The following is a 23,585-nucleotide window of genomic DNA, read 5'->3' as shown; positions in this document are numbered from 1 at the left end:
CATATCAGGTGAGTCTCTTTTCACCAAAGGAATGTGTACATTTCTTTCTGGTGATTTTGGGTTGCTTTCTGAAACATGTGAATTTCTGCGTGGGCCCTTTAAGAGTTGGCTTTTTTCCCCTCATGTCTGATAGCTTTTCTGGGGGTATTCCCCATCATTTCTAATAACCATCAAAGCCAGATATTATGACATTCATCTTGCTTGTGCTGAGTCCAAAAGATGCTTATAGTGGTAATACATCCCCATTCAGGTTCCCCACTCCTCCAGGGAAGGCTGCATATCTTAAGATGGCTCCCAGCCAGCCTTGAAGCACTGTGGCTAGAAGGTGGCTTTTTTTCTCTCTAGAAAGGAATTTCTGCCTCTTCCACCTCAATCAGGACTGTCCCTTGTTGCAGAGGTTCTTTTTATCCAGTTTTCAATTCTCTTTCAGGGGTAATTGTTCCAAGAGTAGTCGTAAATTTGTTGTGTCTATGGGAGGAGGTGAGTTCAGAGTCTGGTTCCACCACCATCTTGACACCAACCTCCAATTTGATTCCCCTTCCTGATTCTATTGCCCCACATTCCCCACTCTAATCCTAAGCTAATTCTTGTAGGGTCTTTTCAAAAGACTGCATGTGCTTTCACATCTCTGCTTAAAATAGTGGCTGTTTTATTTGCATTTAAGATATAGGCCTAGATTCTTAGGTATGCCAACAACATTGTGAAAGGTATAGCCCCTCCCTATCACACCAGTCTCATCTCACACCATGCCACTCTTGGGTTTTCTGGACTTTAGTCTTATTGACCACCTTTATTTCCATCAATGCCCTGCATCCTCCTGACACAGGGCTTTTGCACATGCTGCTCCATGTGCCTAGGTGTCTTTTGCCTGGTTATAACTATTTTCTTTATCTCTAATTGCTCAAGTGCCATTTCCTCCAGTATGAATTAGCTGTTTGATCCTGTGCTTCTCCCTGCCATGCTACATTGCAATTGCTTGTTTACACCATTATCTCCCCACCAAAATAAGAGCTGCTTGAACAGCTCTTTGTATTCTCATCATGAAGCACAGTATCTGGCACCTAGTAAGCATTTTGTAATTATGTTGTGAATGAATAGAATAGCTCACTTAATATCAAGAAAAATAAATTATCAGTGATAAAAACAAATGGATACTTTTATGATACATTAGAAAGATGTATGACTTTCAAGAAAAATTTTTTCAAAAAAGAGATTTTTACAGAAAATAAACATCAACATTTCCTTACTTTTTTTGTTTTGCCCATTGCCTTCAGGATGGAAAGATTTAGGTCTTCAAGTGCCGCGAGCACATTCTCATACTCACCCAAGTGCTGAGAAAAATATTCTGAAAAGTGAAAATATTGAAATAAATTCGTTTGCATTTAAGTAATCATAAAACAAAGCAAAAAAAAAAATCAACTGCTGGTTTACTCCATAAATGAGTAAAACAAAGTGTAAGCTATCAATGAAAAATGGAAGGTTTTCAAAGAGACTAAGATGCCAATATATTCATTTCATTAAAAAAAAGAAATAAAACCTGGATGTTTACCATTATTCTTAAGGAAATGTTCTTTCCTACAATAAAAGAAAAAAATGAATCTGCATCTATGGACAAGACTATTTCAATAAAAAATTGTTCTCAATAGCATATCATTATAGCTCTTACCAGGATAGTAATTTTAGAAAAAGACAAGTTATATTTTATTGTTTCTTCAGGGAGACATTTCAGGAAGATAAGCTCTCTTCAAAGTTAAGAATTAGTAACGCTACAGTACACAAGGGAGGTCTTCTATGGCACCTTCTATGTAACTATTCCTGTCATGATTTAATGTTTTTCAACAATTTGGGCAGAGAAAAAGGCAAGTTTAACACATTTTTCAGTTGGCAGGAATAAGTAATACATTGGATGTTACAATTAAATTTAAGAGTATGGAATATGAACTGATCCCAAGGTGGTAAGATGAAATATAAGAGAGAGATAAATGAGAACTCGTATTTTTACTTACAGAAATCAAGATATTTCTGAAATGACAGATCTAGTTCAACAAAAATTCATAGAAAGACATATATTGAAGAGACCAAGAACTTTCGGTTACTAGAAAATCAATAGTCCTCACCTTTCCTGTGAACTCATCTTTGGATGAACTGTAGTTTATTATTGACTCTCTTTAATGTGCCTTAAGTATTTATGGAATTAAATTGAATGGTAAATATAATCACATATAAGCCATTTGACATCACTGGGATAAATTTCAGCATGTTTGAGGGAAACTTCCTTGATTAACTTAATACTGCAGATGAAATTATTTGTTGACACTGAGATTAATAACAAATCGAAAATATCATTGGCTAATTTATTAGTAAATGTGCAGACTTCTTCTGAGAAGAAGGAAAACAACACAGGTAAGCGATAAATCAATTTTAAATTATGGTTGTCAAAATATAGTCTGTGTACGCATGACATGTTTTTGACAAAAAAGAAAATGCATTACTGATTATGTATTCCTTAAAAAAAAAACAGTGTGGTGCAAATCATTGCATATAAAGGTTCTTTTAGGAAGGGATTATTCAGAAGATAAGAAAGGAGAAATGTTGCAAAGTAGCATTTTAATTCCTGGTTAGGAAGTTGACTTTCTGATAGTGTTGACAAAGATGTCTGACCTAGTCCAAGCAATCATTTGTAATAAATGAAGTCCCTGTGGATAAAACTCTTCGTGAATCAGCAAGCAGGTAATGTGGCTATAGACTATTCTTAAATTGGAAACATAACCATTATCAGAATAGAGTCCACACTAAGTTGAAACAGCAAAAAGTGTAAAGAAAAATGCAAATGGTGAAATTGTTAGCACATTTTTTTAAATATATACAAAGACTCAAGGAAGATTGTAATGGGGATTTAAATGCAAGCAGGCAGAAATATATAAAGTTAAAACAAAAGAATTTGGTGCTACAAAAGCAGAGCTATAAAAATTAAACAAAAAGGAAAACTATCTTTTGAAAATAAATATTTCATTCATAGAAAAGATATTGGTTTAATCAGTGAAGGCCCCTGGAGAGAATAAAAGTTATCTTTAATTGAACCTGCTGGATAATCAGAGGGAGGGTGAACAAAGCACGGAAGCAGGTGATGTCTTGTCATGTATGCAGGAGTCTGTGTCGTGCGGCATTGCTAAGAGATAAAGGACAGAAGTGGGAGATATTTAAGGAGAAAAGGCAGCAAGGAAGCAGGATGCTGAAAAATCAGTGATGAAAGAGGAAGTTAGATGTGTTGGAAATATTCCTTGCTAGGTGCTCTAAATTTTACCCTCAAGTCTAGGTCAATGTTTTTGACCGTCTGCATCAGATTCTCAAGAGAATTCTCGGGATCCTCACTGCTCAAACTGTGGTCTGTGGACCAGCAGTATCAGCATCACCTGGGATCTTGTCAGAATACCACATCTTAAGCCCACCTCAGAACTACTGAGTCAGAATCTGCATTTTAATAAGACCCCAGGTGATTAGGGGCACAATTTGTAGGCACAACTAAGTTTGAGAAGCACTGCTCTAGAATATCTTTTAGAAATGAAAATTATTAATAAGGTCTCATCTACTAAATCAGAATCTTTGGGTTGAAGACCAGGAATAATCTTATTTTACTTTCTAAAACAGGCTGGCTAGGAGATTATGATGCAGATTAAACACAAGAACCAATATGGGCAATGGGAAGCCATGGAACAATTCTGAAAAGGAGAGTGACATCCTCAAATTTTTCTATTAAGAAGATTATCCTGGATACACTGTGGAAGGTTTGGGGAATGTTGGTGGCACATCATCAGGAGAGATAAGGATAGCATCAATTGCCAGGAGTGATTTCGTCACAGAACAAGGACCACGGACCAGTGATACCAAGTTATAAGGTAGAAGTTGGCAGGAGCCTGAAACGCCAGCAATATTATCTTCATACCCCAATGCAGGAAAGGAGGGTCAGTGATGGCTTTGGAAGTGGCTGAGCTTAGACTAATATTTTATTCCTGTTATTGTGGCTCATGTTCCTTATTTGAACCAGGGTGTCACTGTGAGCTGGGCAAATGTGTTTGTCCCTAAGTTATAGCATTAGAGAGAAAGAAAGATTCAGAACAAATATTTGTTCTCTAAAACCCATTCTTTGGTAAACTAGAAGGTCCTGGAGAAAAGACCTGCTTTTATTGAATCCTGCATGTGGGTTCCATGGGCAAGAGTGAAATAGAGCTGTATTGCACATATGGAAATGTGTGGGAACCAATCCTGATCAGTTTAAGTGTAGAATCTTTGAGAAGTAAGAAGAGTCTGAACACTGCTTATAATGAAAGAGTAGAGCATGATGTATAAACAGATGTATTAAACAAGTTATCTGTCAGAAAGCAAATTATCTCCTTGTGGATTTTCAATGCAACATCTTTTAAAAAATGCTTACTAATAAAAGTTTGTTTCTCCCTTTGCTACTGTATTTAATTGATGGTGCTTCATGGCCAAATTACAGAGTTTTTTCTATTCTGCATCTCATTCCCCCAAGTTGCTGAGTTTTCAGGACTGGCCTGAGATTTCCAAGTCAGAACCAGAGGACTCACAGTTGTCACAAAGGCCAAACTGGAAACTGGTTTCACAAAGCATTCTCATGAGTTTAGATGGATCCCACAGTATACGCCTTGCTATAGCTTCTCAAGCAGTAAAGTAGATAGGAAAGAAAATAACTGAGGGGGGAGAGAGAGAGAGAGAGAAAGAGAACCTGTGCTTTGAATAGGGAAGTCAGTTGGTTATTTCAAAATATGGATTACTTTGGGGCCAGCCCAGCGCTATAGTGGTTAAGGTCACGTGGCCCACTTCAGTGTCCTGGGGTTCATGGGTTTGGATCCCAAGCGTGAACCTACACATCACTCATCAAGCCATGCTGTTGTGGCATCCCACACACAAAAAATAGAGAAAGATTGGAACAGATGTTGGCTCAGAGCCAATCTTCCTCACCAAAAAACAAAAAGAGAGAGAGAAAAGAATATGGGTTACTTTGAAGGGTTGCAAACCAGTTTCACTCAAACTGTATACAACTCCTTTTTGTTGATTTTATAAATGTGCCAGGTAGCCATGGCTCTAACAGCCTGGAAGAGGAGTAGAGACTTCTGACTTTCTAGTACCCAGACTTGGCAGGCACAGGACCCTCAGCAGTACCCAGGCTCTGGCAATGCAAACTGGTGCTCCTCTGCAATCTGACTAAGGGTGCTCTGGGCACAACTACTTAAAGGAACCTTTAATATGAAGCTTATAGGTTTTTTAATGGGAGTTTCCTAAACCCTCAGTTTTTATACATCTTATGTATAGACTTTATCTAACTTTTAAAATAGTTTAATATTTGGTAGGTAACAACTAACTAGATGAGAAGTTAGATTATTGAATATATCCAACCTTGCTTGTGAAGCTTTGAGATCAAGCACTCTAGCTATGTGAACTTTCATTGCCATTATTCTTCACTCCTCTATACATATCTCAAAATACTTAGCTACTAAGTTCAACATTTGTAAAAGAGTTCAGTAAAAATGAGTGAGGTTATAAAAACATTTGTAAACTCGTTAGGATCAGGAAAGTAATAATTTTGCTCCTGGCAGATTTTAGATCACAGCTAGAAGATGGCACAAACAGAAAATCAAAGACTCAGTGTTAAGTTCAAGTATAATTACCTAAACAAAATTGAGTTATGTATTGACTAATAGGAAAGATAAAGACCTAAAGATGCTATTTAGAAAGGCCTTCACAATTATGTGAAGAGTGAATAATCATGGCATGCCTATACACTACTGGTGGGTGTGCACATTGGAAGAACTTCTTACTAAGTAATTACACTTCTAGGAATCTGCTATAAAGAACTACTCGGACAGGAGAGTGAAGATAGTACAAATGACAGCATTTACTTCAATGATGATTGTCCCAGAGGAAAGTTGGAAACAACCTGAAAATCCATTAAAGGAACTTGATAGAAAAAATTAACATAAATGGGGCACTGTGGAGCCTTTTTAAATAAAATGAAGTAGAACAGTATGCAGTTGCATTGATCATATAGTATGATCTCACTGTTGAAAAAATATTTATGTGTATATATCAATGTCAATATATGCATAAAATTGTCTGGAAGGATACGTTCCAAGTAGTTAGCAGTGGAGATCAGCATCATAGAAAAAAGAGTGAGAGACTTTGACATTTTGTTTTATATACCTAATTCAATATTGTTAAATTTTAAAAAATCAAGAAAGTAATATTTAACTAAAATTAAAAATACATTTAAAAAATAAATACTTCATTTCTAATAGATTGTGAGTTCTAGGGTCCATAATTTAGTAAATTAACAAAATAAGTAAAACCAGCAGAATGGAAGTTTTAGATACCTGGACGTTTTAATTAGCTCTGCAAAAGAGCATGGAAATCTGTTTTCCATGCCAATCAAGTGCTGCCCCTCCCACGCACAAGAGGAAATTTGTGTGGGGTGTGAGTTGACATATTTCACTTACTAGCACTGAAGCATTTGGTTTTGATTAGAATCCAACTTAAATATTTACTTTATGTTCACAAAATAATGAGAAATGAAACTATACTCTGGAAACTAAAATGCATATTCTTGAACAGAGGGGAAGGATTATAACACATGATTGGGAATACAATCACTTGGTTTAAAAATATAGAGTAATTTTGTTGAATTAAAACCCCAAATACTGGATGTCATCACCATGGTGGTGTGAGAGGATCCCTTTGTCTCTCTCTTTCAATCTACAGTGAGTAAAAACCATAACCCAACAAAAGCTACTTTGTCCAACACACAGGATGCCAAAGAGATCCACATATTGGTACATATGGAGGTGAGTGGATTAGCGCATAGAGAGGAGGCAAAAGAGGGGAACAGCAGAGGCAATGGCCCAGGACCCTGGACCCCTGGCCATGGCACCTGTGCCACTCATCCCCAGCCGCAGAGAATCCAGTAGGTGGTAGCAGAGGTGTACATGCAACTCTGGCCAGTCAGCCAGTTGTGGCTGCACCGGTGGCCACGGAGAGTGAAGCAGCAGCATAGGTGGAAGCCTCTGATTCCAGGCCCCTGGCTGTGGCTCAAAACCTGGTAGCAGCAGCCAAGGTGCACACAGAACTCCAAAATCTCAATTGCAGAGGCACCTGCAACCACAAAGTATCAAACAACAGCAGAGGTGGTGCCCTGTGAACCAAGTTTCCCCACTCCCCCTGTCCCACTGACAGAGGCAGAGCTTCTGACCCAGGTGATCTGGGATGCAGGAGAGGCATCAGCCATTGCTGTACCCTCAGCAGCAAAGCCAGTGACCACAGCAATACCAGCAACAGCAAGGCATCAGTGATCCCCAGAGGTGCAGGTAATGATGACAACAGTACCAGTGACACCCCAAACAGAGGCAATGGGGAGTGGAATGTGCAGATTTTCAAATATAGCCAGAGGTAGCTCAGGTAAGAGAAACCAAAAATTAGCACTATAGCACTACCTACTGAAAAACAAAGAGGGCCTCTAACTTCCAATTGGTTGAATAGTTGGAATAAAAACAAAGCTATACCTAAATAAGAAAAGCGCTGGCTACAACAAATGCACCAGACAAGGAATAACTCACCAAGCACCACAAAAAGCCATGGTAACACAGCATCACAAAAAGGAAAACAATAATTCTCCAGAAACCAAATAAAGTCATGGGAGATGTGATTTAATTGATAAAGAATTCAAAAACAGCTGTCATAAGGAAACTCAATGAGCCACAAGAAAACTCAGAAATAAAGTTCAGTGAGCTCAGGAATAAAATCAATGAACAGAAGGAATACATTACCAAAGAGATTGAAACTCTAAAGAACCAAACAAACTTTCTGGAGCTAAAGAACTCAATAAATGAGATGAATAATGCATTAGAAAGCACTGGAAATAGAGCAGATTATATGGAAGAGAGAATTAGTGAGCTTGAAGATAGAAACTGACAAATGATGCAGGTAGAAGAGGAGAGAGAATTAAGGTTTGTTGTTTTTTTAAAAAAATGCAGAAATTCTACAAGAATTATCTGACTACTTTAGAAAGGGCAACATTTTGATAATGGGTATTCCAGAAAGGGGCAGGGAGGAGAAAGAGAGAAGGGGGCAGAGAGCTTATTTATAGAAATAATAGATGAGGCCTTCCCAAGTTGGTGGAAAGAATGGATATACAAATCCATGAAGCTAATAAAACAGCCAGTTACCTCAATGCAAAAAGGCCTTCTTCAAGATACATGATAATAAAACTGTACAAAGTCAATGACAAAGAACAAATATTAAAGGCTGCCAAGGAGAAAAGAATCCCACAATAACCTAGAAGAAAACCTCCATTAGGCTATGAGCAGATGTCTCGGCAGAAAATCTAGAGGCCAGGAGAGAGTGGAAGGATATATTCAAAACATTGAAAGATAAAAAGTGTCAAGCAAGAATACTCTATCTAGCAAAGTTATCCTTCAGATATGAAGGAGAAATAAAGGCTTTCCCAGACAAAAAAAAGCTGACGTAGTTCATTGCCATTAGAACCTGCCTTAAAGAAATGTTGACAGGAGCTCTCCTACCTGAAACAAAAAAGCAAAAGTATATAAAGCTTTGAGCAAGATGATAAATAGACAGAATCAGAAAATTGCAATGCTATATTCGAATAGGTTAGCGAACATTCTATTATAACATAAAGGTTAAAGGGAAAAGAAGCATTAAAAATACTATAACCACTTTAACTTGATCGCAAACTCACAAGAAAAAAATGGATAATTTGTAACAACAAAAACATGAAAAGGGAAGAGGAAAAGGATGGAATTTGCAAAGGAATATGAAGATAAGATGCTATCAGCAGAAAAAGGACTATCTTATCTATGAGACCTTTTATACAAACCTCATGGTAACCACAAAACAAAAATTCACAGCAGAGACACAAAACATAAAGAGGAAACTGAGAAACACATCACAGTAAACCAAACGCAAATGGCAGATAGAAAACACAAGGAAAAAGAAACAATGGAAATATAGAACAACCAGAAAACATAAGATAAAATTGCAGTATTAAGCTCTCATATATCAATAATCACTATAAACGCAAATGGACTGAATTTATCCATCAAAAGACACCGAGTGGCTAGATGGATTAAGAAACAAGACCCAGCAATATGCTGCCTCCAGGAAATACATCTCAGCTCTAAAGACAAACATAGGCTCAAGGTGAAGGGATGGAAGACGATACTCAAAGCAAATGGCAAACAAAAGAAAACAGGTGTAGCAATATTTATGTCAGACAAAATAGACTTCAAGCCAAAAAAGACAACAAGAGACAAAGATAGTCATTATGTAATGATAAAAGGGACATTCCACCAAAAAGGCATAACATTTATTAATATATATGTACCTGACATAGGAACAACAAAGTAAATAAAGCAATTATTAACTGACCTAAAGGGAGAAATTGACAGCAACACCATAATAGTAGAGGACTTTAATACTCCACTTACATCAACGGATAGATTGATCCAGACAGAAGGTCAACAGAAACATTGGCCTTAAATGAAACATTATACCAGATGGACCTAATAGATATATATAGAACATTCCACCCAAATACATATTCTTCTCAAATGCACATGGAACATTCTCAAAGATAGACCACATGTTGGGAATGAAAACAAGTCTCAATCAACTTAAGAAGATTTAAATCATATCAAGCATCTTTTCTGACCACAACGGTATGAAACCAGAAATCAACTACAAGAAGAAAGCTGGAAAAGTCACAAATATGTGGAGACTAAACAATATACTACTGAACAACTATTGGATCAATGAATAAATCAAAGGAGAAATTAAAAAAGTACCTGGAGACAAATGAAAATGAAAACACAACATACCAAAAGTTATGAGATGCAGCAAAAGTGGTACTAAGAGGGAAACATTTTTTTGAGGCCTAGCTCAAAAAACAAGAAAAATCTCAATCTAACACCACACCTAAAATAACTAGAAAAGAACAAATGAAGCCAAAAATCAGTCAGAGGAGGGAAATAAAAATCAGAGTGCAAATTAGAAATAGAGACTAAAAAGACAACAGAAAGGATCAATGAAACTAAGACCCGGTTTTTTGAAAAGATAAACAAAATTGACAAACCCTTAGCTGGACTCACTAAGAAAATAAGAGGAGGCTCAAATAAGTAAAATCAGAAATGAAAAGAGGAGCAATTACAAAGGAGACCACAGAAATAAAGGATTATAAGAGAAAACTATGAAAAAGTATATACCAACAAATCGGAGAACCTAGAAGAAATTGATAAATTCTTAGAATTGTATAAACTCCCAAAACTCAATCAATAGGAAATAGAGAATCTGAATAGACCAATCACAATAAAAAGATTGAAATAGTAATCAAAAACCTCCCAAAAAATAAAAGTTCAGGACTGTAAACCTTCTCTGTGAATTTTAGCAAACATTCAAAGATTTAATACCTATCCTTCTCAAATTCTTCAAAAAAACTGAAGACATGGGGATGCTTCCTAGCTCATTTTATGAGGTTAACATTACCCTGATCCTGAAATCATACAGTGACAGATAAAAAGAAAAATTACAGGCCAATATCACTGATGAACATAGATGCAAAAATCCTCAACAAAATATTAGCAAATCAAATACAACAATACACTAAAAGGCTCATACACCACGATGAAGTGTGATTTATTTCTGGGATGCAGGGATGTTCAACATCTGCAGATCAATCAATGTGATACACCACATTAACAAAATGAGGACTAAAAGTCACATGATCTTCTCAATAGATGCAAAGAAAGCATTTGACAAGATTCAACATCCATTTATGATAAAAACTCTATATAAAATGGTTACAGAAGGAAAGTGCCTCAACATAATAAAGGACACATACGACAAACCCACAGCTAACATCATACTCAGTGGTGAAAAACAAAGCTATTCCTCTAAGAACAGGAACAAGACAAGGATGCCCATTTTCACCACTTTTATTCAACATAGTATTGGAAGTCCTAGTCAGAGCAATTATGCAAGAAAAACAAATAAAAGGTATCCAAATTGGAAAAGAAGTAAAACTTTCACTATTTGCAGATGATATGATTTTATATATAGAAAACTCTAAATAAACCACCAAAAAACTATTAGAAATAATTAACAAATACAGTAAAGTTGCAGGGTACAAAATCAACCTACAAAAACGAGTTGCATTTCTATACACTAACAATGAACTAGCAGAAAGAGAAATCAATACAATCCCATTTACAATCACAATAAAAAGAAAAGAAATGCCTAGGAATAAATTTAACCAGGGAGGTGAAAGACTTGTACACTGAAAACTATAAGACATTATTGAAAGAAACTGAAGATGACACAAAGAAATGGAAAGATATTCCATGCCCATGGACTGGAAGAATAAACATAGTTAAAATGTCCATGTTAACTAAAGCAATCTACAGATTCAATGCAACCCCCATCAAAATCCCAAGAACGCTTCTCATGGAAAGAGAACAAAGAATCCTAAAATCTATATGGAACAAGAAAAGACCCCAAATAGACAAAGGAATCCTGAGAAAAAAGAACAAAGCTGGAAGTATCACACACCCTGATCTCAAAATATACTACAAACCTATAGTAATCAAAACAGTTTGGTGCATGCAGAAAAAACACACAGAGATCACTGGAACAGAACTGAGAGCCCAGAAATAAATCAACACATTTATGACAGCTAATTTTTGACAATGGAGGCAAGAACGTACAATGGGGAAAGTCTCTTCAATAAAGGGTGTTAGGAAAACTGAAGAGCCACATGTGAAAGAAAGAAGGTAGACTATTACCTTATACCATACACAAAAATTAACTAAAAATAGATTAAAGACTTAAATGTAAGATGTGAAACCATAAAACTCCTAGAGGAAAACATTGGCAGTATGCTCTTTGACATCAGCCTTAGCAGTATCTTTTTGAATATGTCTCCTCAGAGAAGGGAAACAAAAGAAAAAAATAAACAAATGGGACTATATCAAACTAAAAAGCTCCTTCATGGGAAAAGAAACCATCAACAAAATGAAAAGACAACCTACTGACTGTGAGAAGACATTTACAATTCATATATTCAATAAGGGGTTAATATCCAAAATATATAAAGGACTCATACAACTCAACAAGAAAAACAGCCCGATTAAAAAATGGAGGAGCTGAACAGACATGTTTCCAGAGAAGATACACAGATGGCCAACAGATATGTGAAAAGATGCATTTTTAGGGAAATGCAAATGAAAACCACAATGAGATATCACCTCACGTCAGAATGAGGTATCGTCACCCGTCAGAATGGCTCCTCTTAAAAAGACAAGAAATAACAAGTTAGAGAGGATGTTGAGAATAGGGAACCCTCATACATTGCTGGTGGGAAAGTAAATTGATGCAGCCACTATGGAAAACAGTATGGAGGGTACTCAAAAAATTTAAGATAGAACTATCATATGACCCAGCTATTCCATTTCTGGCTATTTATCCAAAGAACACAAAAACACTAATTTTAAAATTTATATACACTCCTATGTTCCTTGTAGCATTATTTATAATAGTCAAGATTCGGAAACAACCTAAGAGCCCATTGACAGATAAATGGATAAAGAAGATGTAGTGCATCTATACAATGGAATACTACCCAGCCATAAAAAAGATGAAGTCTTGCCATTTGCAACAACATGGATGGACCCTGATGGTATTACACTAAGCAAAATAAATCATACGGAGATAGAGAAATACTGTATGATTTCACTCATACAGTGGAAGATAAAACAACAACAAACAGACAAACAAATAGGTAAAGAACAGATTGGTGGTTACCAGAGGGGAAGAGGGGTTTAGGGCGGGCAAAAGGGGTAAAGGGGCACATTGTATGGTGATGGATGGCAACTAGACTTTCGGTGGTGAACACGATGTAGTGTATACAGAAGTCGAAATATAATGATAAACACCTGAAAACTTATATAATGTTATAAACCACTGTTACCTCAAAAAAATGTACATACCTCAATTAAAAAAACTTTATTTCTAAAAAATGCTAACCATCAAACCCCCCCCCCAAAAAAACTCATATTCTAGTTCCCCAACTAACACTATGGGAAAAAATTATAGCCAAAGCTTTTTCAATAAATGCAGAGTAGGTTCCTAATCTAGTTCTACTATTATAGAAGACAAACTAAAAACATTTTTTGTGGAGATAACATACTATCGTACAAAGATAGAGGATCATGTAATACTCCTTAATGTCAATAGGTAAGTAACACAGCAAATAAAGAAGAACCACTAAACGTTATCTTAAAAGTTCTTATAACAGTTTGCTTTTTCATGAGCCTTGTCTATCCAGGCAATGTTAACTAGAAAACAAAAAAAATTATCTGAATGATGTGAGGAAATGATTACTTTGCCCCAACACCTCCACACATTTAAGGCAAATGTGCTCCCATGCTCATGAAATTATCAATATAGTCTTCCCAGTTCTCTATTTCATCTCTCCTCTGGCAGGGACTGTCTGCACAGGAGAATGGACCACAACCTGACCTTTATAGTGACTGCTAATCATCCTAAAGCCTGGTGGCCTTTGGTCCACGTGGGCCCTTTGGCCTACTTGGCACAGTTTAATACCCATGTGGATGGGTCATGGTCTGATTGCACATGAAAGCATGTCAGGATGTTTCCTGTTTTTCGCTGCTAGCGTTTCATAACTAACAAAAGCATGACCTGATTTGGTACCAAAAAACTTTATTTCTGTATAAATGTATCTTGCTTTTCAGTTGGATTCTTCTCACTGAATATGAGATAGACACTATGCGGGGAGAGGAAACAGCTTTTTATGATCACTGGAAAATTTGAAAGTTTATGGTTGGTGATTATCATATTTGTTTTGTTTAGAGTTACTGTCTTAAAATCCTGTATTCTGATATTTTGTCCTGGCATGACATCTCTTGGTGTTGCACTACCATTTTGATGAAACGTAAGATGATCACTCTTGACTATTGTAAAATCACCCTTTTGACGGTTTTGGTAAACTTCACATTTGTAAGATTTATAAGATATTCAGGAAGTGCTTGTTGCTTCAATTAGGAGTTTCAAAGAAACTCACCTCTAACCATCAAATTTATTTTAAGTAGCCTAGACAATAAGATCAAACTTGGACAAAGGTGTTACCTTATACATTTATCTTAAAAGATACAACTTGAAACTTTCCAGTTTTCAGAGAAATACGGCTGTTTCAAATTGAATAGTCTTACAATGCTCTATAACTTTTTCATTACAAAGAATAAATCTCAAAAATATTTGCCTTTCTACCTTTCTAGCCTGTGACTTTTGTCTTCAACCACAAAGATAAAGAAAATAAATGAAGAGGTCATTAAATTAGGAATTTATAAAGATTTCTCTCTCTCCATTGAATCACTTGTTTTGCAAGTGACATTTAAAATTCCAGAATAGTTTAGGGCAGGTATGGGACAAAGTTGTTTCTAAACGTCAAGTGGTCAGCTTTGCAAAACAGTAACAAAAGGATTTGCACAATATATTTGAAGAGAATAATGAAGTTTTATTAAACATCAATTTAAAAATATATTTAAACTGGTGAAGAATTTGCTTTCCTGAAACTGCGTACCCATTTCAATAACAATTCTCTTTCCATTAACAAATTAATGAGGCCCAACTCTTTCCACAGTGAAATATACACTTGAGTAAAACTCACTGATAAAGTAATCCCTTGAGATCTTGATTATCTTTTATTTTATTTCAGAACTCCTAATCTATGACATTAATTCAGGGTATGTGGAAATATATAAGACAGTGTTCTTTTTCATTCTAAAGTAAGTAACGAATTTAACTGGTCTTAAAGAAACTTACCACAGAGTTCTTCTGTGTCAAGATTGCTGAAAAGATAAAAAGAAAAAGTATTACTTTGGTAATATTTAAGTTTTTAAATAGTTAAATACAGTTATTCCACCAATCTATATTATGTTAACAGATGATGTGTAGTTATGGTATTTCTCTTATAAATTCTACATTGTTTAAATAGTCATTAAGTTATTAACAATGATTATGTCAGATTCTGTCTTTGAACAAATAATCCCTGGGATTTGTGTGTCCCCCAGTATCATGCTGGGGGAATATTGCATGATGGTGAAGAATGTAGGCTCCAGAGGCAGAATGTCTGAGTTCAAATCCTGACTCTACCATTTACCATCTATGTGACCCTAAGTACCCTGGGTACTTCATGTCTCTGTGTCTCAATTTCTCAGCCCCAAGATGAGGATAATAATAATTTCTGTTTCATAGGGATGCCACAGTATTTAAATGAGTTAATACACATAAAGCAGCTAAAGGACTAACTACCAAAAAGTAAGCACTTTAATAAATGTTAGCTATCATGATTCCTGATATGGTAGAACTGCTAAAACCTCCAAATCTAAATCAATCTTTGAGGTAAGTTTGATTCAATGCTTATTTCAAATGGTTTCTAGCACATAACAAAGAGTTATGTGGCTCAATATTTACATGTATACTATAGCCACTCATTACTCTTATGAAGATAAATGCAAAACCTCCAGATGAAATGTTAGCAGATGTAATACATTACCATAAGAATAATGCCTTGACCGAGGAAGATATGGTACAGGAATGTAAAAATGGTCCAAAATCAAGCAATAAATCAATATAATCTATTAATCATAACTACAAGGAGAAAAACCATCATAGTAACAAAACTAAATGGAAATTTAATAAAATTCAACAGCCATTCCTGGTTTTTAAAAGTTTAAATGAAATTGGAATTGAAGTAAACCTCTTAAAGATGATGAAGACTACTAAAAATCAACTTCAAACATCAATTAACTGAAACTCTTTGACTTTATACACCTGTAACATGTCAAAGCTCAATGTAAATAAACTTCACAATCCAGTTCTCCTTTAAGTATCAGTCAGGGTTGTTGGACAAGAGAGACACTGGTGTAAACATCCAAACATTGGGTCTTTTTACCAGCTCCATCACTAGTTTTGTTATGTAATTTTAAACTCAGGATTTTATCTGAAGACATTGAATATTTGATCTTGGATAAATAATATCTCCATACTTAAGTAAATCTTTTTGTAAAGTAGTATTTGCCATCAGACACAATATGTAAAGTTTTCTGCAGTAGTTTTGGTGTGAATTTCTGTTCATTCATTCATCCCACAAACATCATTGCTGTGTGCCAGGCACTGTTCTAACTGCCATAGATACATCAGGCTGCAACAGAAACTGAGATGACTATCACAGATCACTTGTGTCTAGTATCTCAGTTTAGAGGTAGACTCCTACAGTAAATAAATAACTAGAAGCAATAAAATAGCTGATACGGGGGAAGTGGTTAACTGGCAAAAGGTATTAGGGACTACATCATAGAGGATAAAATTTAGGGGGCTAAATCTCAAAGGTTAAATATGAGTAGAAATGGCAGACAAAGGACGAACATTCCAGTTAGAAGAAACACTACTCGCAATAAAAATTAAGAATGTGAGGAGTAAGTCATGAAATTTCTAAACAATTCAGAAAACTGAGTAGTTCTTTGGCTGCAACATAAGTCATTAATCAAGAAAGGAATTAAACAATGAAAAGCCTCATGTGATAATTTAAGAAGTTTCTACTTTATCTTTCTGTCAATTTGGAATCACAGAAGAATTTAAAGAAGACAAGTGACATGATCAGATTTACACTTTAAGAAGGTCACTGACGGATGGGTTAAGATTAGACAGAAAGAGGGTGAAAAGGAGTCCAAGAGATCAGTTTGGAAGTTATTACTACAGTCTGAGCCAGTTGTTCCCAGAACGGGGCATACAACTCAAGGGATGTGCAAGACCATCCACTGGGGGCAAGAAGAAATACTTGAAATTTTATTTGTATTTATTATTAAGCTTACATTTTTTTCACTTTTTTGTGCAATTTTGTAATGTATAAATATTAATACAATGGTGCATACATATAATTATTTATAAATAAATCTATAGTTATATCAGGATTTCAAGCTAAAAAGCATTAGTTAATGGGGGCTTGATCAAGAAGAATCAGGAGTTCTAGGAATGATAGGCAGGGATGGGAAGAGGGGAAAAAGATGAATAGATAGATGTGAAGGATTTTGAGGTAAAACCACAAAACTTGGAAAGTTTTTGGATTCAGAATTAGATAGCGTAGAAATATTTAGTAGTATCATTTCCAACAGTTTGGTCATTAAGACATGTCATTTCCCAACCTTTGTGTTTTCACAGAACTTCAGACTTGAAAACATTAAAGTTCACTTTATTTTTGTATTTCTTTTCCTCAGAATGGTTCGCAGGTTCATAATGAGATTTATTTTTAATTTAAAAGGAAAAAACAGCCCCAATCCAATACTGAAAATTAAATTACATGGAATATATCAGAAAACATAGTATTGAGAGTAATGTGCATGACATTAGCTCTACCTGTTCCTTAATAAAAGACCACTTTTGTAAAGTGCTACAGCGTTGTCACCTCAACGCTCCCTTATTGAGCTGCTTCTGTGCTATGTTGCTTGTGGTAGGTAGTAACACCAGTTCTTTTCACAGCAGGCTTACGTGGGTGAATTCTAGTGGAATTGATTTCTTACTGAGATATATTTTCATCCTGTGATAACATGGGATTTTAAAGGAATATTAAGCCATAGACAAACCTCAAGTATATCTGATAACATGTGATATTTTCCTGTTTCTTTTCATGTTTATAGCAAGAATCCCTATAATCTTTTAGCTATGCCATATATTTTTTTAAAAATCTAAATGGAAAGAATGAATACTAGTTACAACGTGAACATCTTCTCATTGAAACAGAACCAGAATGGGTTCTCAGCTAGACACCAAGGAGAGGTAAAGAACAAGGACGTTCGTTGCAACCTGATTGACAAATGTGGAAAAAAATGGAAACAAACTAAATGTTCATGAGATGAATAAGTAAATTGTGTATCATTATACAATCATTAAAATGTATCTGAAGAGTTATCAATAGCTTGGAAAATGCTTATGTTTAACAGTTGTGTAAAAATATTAAACCAGCTTTAAATAGTATATATAGAATGATAAAAAATGTGTACATTAAGGGCTTGAGAGAAAGTGAGCAACAATGTCAAGAGTGCGCCACATTGTTTCTGGATGCTAGGACTTTGGGTGGGTATATAATTTTCCAAATCTTTGTTTTCTTTCATCATTAGAAGGTTTCATTCATAATGGGAAAAATAAATTCTGGGATTAAAACCAGAAGAAATCAGGAAAAGTAAGAGATGTTAAGCATAAAAAGGTTCATAGTTATTCTGTTCATATTATTTAACTTATTACGAGTCTACTCGGTACAATTTGCATTAGATATGTCAGTTTGGACCCACCACTCAATTGTGCAAAAAGCACCATTCTGACATTCCTAGTAGAACAATGACACACCATACACAGTTAAACACCATTCATTTACAACTCTTAGGGGCAGTTAAAGTTGTTTTGACTCTTCTGTGTTGGGCACTCTAAGTTCTGATGAACTAAACTACTATCCTAAGAAGTATGTTTACTGTTCAGGAAAAGAGAAAATATTTGGGACACAGACTGATTTCTACTTGGAAATTCAGAATCTTTCTAATTCACCTTTTTATATGCCAGCTCTCAGTTCTCGGGTTATACCTCAAAACAATTTTAAATTCAGGTGAAATAATATTCACCTGAATATTAGCTATCTCTTTAAAGTATTTTTCTACAGATTTAGCTACCTTTACTGTTTTCAACTTATAAATAAGAACAAAGGATGGTGACTATATTACTGAAAAACCACCATTCTAAACTCTTCCTTTGCTTCTCTTGATTCTATTCAAGACTTTTTAGCTTCCTCATCTTCAAAATTAAAGTTTCCATACACCGTGGATCTTAGCAGGAATCTTTAAATTCTGAGTCCTAGCTCACATGTTACTGAGCTTCCTGTTCATCACTGACCAGTCTAAACATTACCAGTGCAAAATGATTTTCTTTTTCAGTTGGCAAAACAGTTCACTAAACACTGCTAACCTCCTTAATAACCCAAAGGAGTTAATTTTGGCTTACAAAGATATTTACTTCTAGACAGTATTTGAGGCAAGGAGACTGTGACTCAATGAGCAACATGCTTACTCTCTGATGGAAGTGTAGTGATACTCATGTTGGCTTACTGCCAGACTAGCAGACTGGCTAAGTAACAAATATGCTTAGCCATCATTGCATTCTTGGCTTTACAAAGAAATATTATGATCTCCCAATTCACTAAGGATAATCTGAGCAGAATATCTTTCCATTATCATCAGTGCAAACGTGTTAAGCTAGTTCTGACACACTAAACAAAATAGCACTAAAGAAAATCAACAGAAGCAGTACTGGGAGATTAAAAGAATGATAAAGTACTTGATCCTGCAAATATGTTGGAACAGTATTTAACTCCATGAACTGTATTTGCAATTGGTCATACAAGGGTCTGGTAAACTGCAGAGGGATAAGGCAGATTGTGGGAAAGACTGTGACCTAGAATTGGATGTGGCCCTGTGATAGATCAAATGCTGCTGATATAAACCAAGCTGAGATGGGAGAATTCAAGCTAGAGGACTGTAGTGACATAACAATGGCCAAAAGGATTTCAGGAACAAATTGTATCCAGTTATCTCAGCAGGCAGGGGCAGGTGATTTTAGTCACCAGAGTCCTGAGCCGACAGCTGAACACTAGGGTCTAGCGTGAATACAGGTCCCTGCTGGTAGAAGAACAGGAATACTACATGGGTAATTGAATAGGGACTTGGACTGTGCGATGAGCCAAGAAAATCAAAACCAGAATAGAAATGGAGATGGTCTTTTTTCCTTTACATTTAAAAAAAACTTTTTCCAATATTGAGGTATGATCAACAAATAAGAATTATATATATTTAAGTTGTACAATGTGATTTTTTAAAAGACATACAACGTGATGATTTAATACGGATATATTGTGAAATGATTACTACAATCAAGTTAATTAACACATCTATCACCTCACAGAGTTACCAGTTTTTCTTTTTAGATTCATTCTTAGAATCAAAACAGTCAGTTGCCAGAAGCAAGACAATGAGTAAGGCCAGATTATCAACATAGTGTGACATGATGTTGAGGCCCAGCACACTGAATGAACACTGATAAGAGCTCTGTAAATCCTTTCTGCTGAAGGCCATAATTGTTCCTAGAACACAGAGTGGGTTAGGGCCTGTAACCACAGACTAAATGGTCCCAAGTATATAGAGGTGAGGGCTATAGAGTCTTGTATCAGGCAGCATTTGGCAAGCATTTGGTTTGAAGTGTGGACTATAGAGTGTATAGTGATCATCACAGACGCTACAGCTGGTGTCCTCTATAGGAGGAGCTTACAGGAGGTCCCACAAGCAAGAGCCTGAACCTCGCTAATAGCGGGGCCAACTAAGGTCAGACTATTTTCACATATAAACACAACGTCTCACGTGAGAGACAAAATGGAATTGGAAAACACATCATCCTGTTTTTCTCAAGCTAAAAGGTAATCATTTACTTATGAAAGACCTATTAAACATTTTCTATGTGCATCGTTGATTTGCGTCCCCCAAGATTTGCTCCAGTCCTAAAGGCAATACCCGTGAATATGATCGTATTATTTAATAGGATCCTTGCAGACGTAATCAAGTTAAGAAGAGGTCACACTAGGTTAGGATTGACCCTAATCCAGTTACTGACATCTTTATAAGGAAAGGGAGACTTGGATTCAGAGACACAGTCACAGAGAGAAGAAGGCCATTGAAGATGCAGGCAGAGACTACAGTTATGCTGCCATAAACCAAGGAGCCCCAAGGATTGCTGGTAACCACCAGAAGCTGGAAGAAGCAAGGAAGGATGCCCCCCTGGAGACTTCAGAAGGACCACAGCCCTGCCAAGACCTTGATGTTGGACTTCTAGCTTCCAGAACTAGGAGAATAAATTCCTATTGTTTTAAGCTACCCAGTTTGTGACACTTTGTCACAGCAGCCCTAGGAAGTTAATATGTGCATGTCACTATATGTTAAGTGAGGTTCAAAACAGTTATACACACAAAATAACACCAGCTTTTTGTTTCTGTGTCATTTCAGTATCCCTTGATCACTTAGTGAATGAACAGCTAGTTCAAAACTTGGGACTTAGTAAGTTGCACCAGATAAACTGAAGTTTGGGAATTCCAAAATGAAAGCTTATGGTGCCCTAGAGAGTCAAATATGGGGAAAATTTTTAAAAATTAAAAAAATAAGTATTCATAGTTAAATAGCAGCAACATGCAAGGAGTACTTGGCATACGCCAGGTACAGTGTTGAGAACTTTACCTACTGTATTTCACTTACTTCCTACAACCCTATGATTTACATATCATGACCCCCATTGTACAAGAAGGGGACTAGGCCTTAGGCTAGGTTAAGCAACTTGTCTGAGGTCACACATTTAATGAGCAGCAGAGCCAGGATTCAAACCCAGGTATGTCTGACTTAAGACTGCTCTTAACCACTACAATAGGAATCTTGGACTTGATAATAGATATTTGGAGTCACCAGCACACGGGGATACCCAAAAATGACAGGAATAGTTCAACTGCATAGTGTATAAAATATATAAAGTAAGAACCATAGAAGCCATGGAAGAACCTTCATTTGGACTCTTAAGCCAAAGAACCATGTCATCACACCTACCAAAGGTAAGGATAATGATTTCTCCAATTTTCTCTTCCTCCATTGAACTCTAAGTTACACAAGGGCAGGCACTTTATTCCACTTACTGTATAACAAACATTGAAGAGAGTCACTGACATAAGGCAGGGAACTGACTGACACTTTTTGAATTGAATCTTAGAGACTGCCATCATTTACAACCGCAGTGAGAAAGAAATCCCATTTACCATGTATCAAAAAGAACAAAATACCTGGGAATATATATTATCCAAGGAGGTGAAATATCTCTATACTAAAATCTATAAGACACTGATGAAAGAAATTTAAAAAGATACAAATAAATGGAAAGATATTCTGTCTCATGGATTGGAAGTATTATTGTTGTTAAAGTGTCCATACTACTCAAAGCAATCTACAGGTTTAACGCAATCTCTATCAAAATTTCAATGGCATTTTTCAGAAATAGAAAAAACAATCCTAAAATTTCTATGGAACCACAAAAGGCTCTGAATAGCCAAAACACTCCTGAGAAAGAAGAACAAACATGGAGGCATTACACCCCCCGATTTCAAATTGTATTACAAAGCTATAAAGTCAAAACAGTATGGTACTGGCATAAATACAGACATGTAGATCAAGAGAGAGCCTAGAAATAAACTCACAATATACGGTCAATTAATTTACGTCAAAGTAGCCAAGAATATACAGTGGAGAAAGGACAGTCTCTTCAATAAATGGTGCTGGGAAAACTGGACAGCCACATGTAAAAGAATAAAACTGGGCCCCTATTTCACACCATACACAAAAATCAGCTCAAAGTGGATTAAAGATTTAAACTTAAGACCCGAAACCATAAAACTCCTAGAATAAAACATAGAGGGTAAGCTCCTTGACATTGGTTTTGGCAACGATTTTTTGGATTTGACACCAAAAAGTCAACAAAAGCAAAAATAAAAAACTAGACTACAAACTAAAAAGCTTCTGAATAGCAAAGGAAACCACCAACAAAATGAAAAGGCAACCTCCTGAATGGGAGAAAATATTTGCAAACCATCTATCTGATAAGAGGTTAGTATCCAAAATATATGAAGGACTCATACAACTCAACAGCCCAAAACCAAACAATCCAGTTGAAAAATAGGCAGAAGACCTCAATAAATATTTTCAAAAGAAGACCAAGGGTGTGTGAAAAGGTGCTCAATATCACTAATCATTAGGGAAATGCAAATCAAAACAACAATGAGATATCGCCTCATATCTGTTAGAATGGCTACTATCAAAAAGATAAAAAATACCAAGTGTTGGCAAGGATATGGAGAAAAGGGAACCCTGTGCACTGTTGATGGGAATGTAAATTGGTGCAGTCACTATGGAAAACAGCATGGTGGTTCCTCAAAAAACTAGTACTAGAACTACCATATGACCCAGTAATTTCACTTCTGGGTATTTGTCTGAAGAAAACAAAAACACTAACTCAAAAAGATATTTGCAGGGCTGGCCCCATGGACGACTGGTTAGGTTCGTGTGGTCTGCTTTGGTGGCCTAGGGTTTTGCCAGTTTGGATCCGGGGTGCAGACCTAGCACTGCTCATCAGGCCATGCTGAGGCGGTGTCCCACACAGCAGAAGTAGAAGGACCTACAACTAGAATATACAACTATATACTGGGGGGCTTTGGGAAGAAGAAGAAAAAAATTTAAAAGAAGAAGATTGGCAACAGATGTTAGCTCAAGTGCCAATTTTTAAAAATGAAAAAAAGATATTTACACCATGTTAGTTGTTGCCATTCTTTACAATTATCAAAATACAGAAACAAGCTAAGTGTCCAT

The 23,585-nt window shown here is 36.0% G+C and overlaps 1 protein-coding gene across 3 annotated transcripts in view; it reads right to left on the bottom strand.

Annotated features, from left to right (window-relative positions):
- The window catches only part of NECAB1 (N-terminal EF-hand calcium binding protein 1), a 171,525-nt gene that overhangs the window by 84,123 nt on the left and 63,817 nt on the right, over positions 1 to 23,585 (bottom strand). For all 3 annotated transcript variants that reach the window (XM_014853407.3, XM_044744097.2, XM_070481329.1), the window contains exons 4-5: positions 14,920 to 14,945; positions 1,248 to 1,345 (exon numbers count right to left, since the gene is read on the bottom strand). In XM_014853407.3, coding sequence (XP_014708893.2) covers positions 1,248 to 1,345; positions 14,920 to 14,945 — 124 coding nt within the window. The remainder of the gene's footprint in view (positions 1 to 1,247; positions 1,346 to 14,919; positions 14,946 to 23,585) is intronic.

Source organism: Equus asinus, chromosome 12 (assembly GCF_041296235.1).
Source record: "Equus asinus isolate D_3611 breed Donkey chromosome 12, EquAss-T2T_v2, whole genome shotgun sequence".
In the NCBI taxonomy this organism is placed as follows: domain Eukaryota; kingdom Metazoa; phylum Chordata; class Mammalia; order Perissodactyla; family Equidae; genus Equus; species Equus asinus.
The sequence above is the reverse complement of the archived record's forward strand: the minus strand, read 5'-3'. Positions and strand labels throughout refer to the sequence as shown.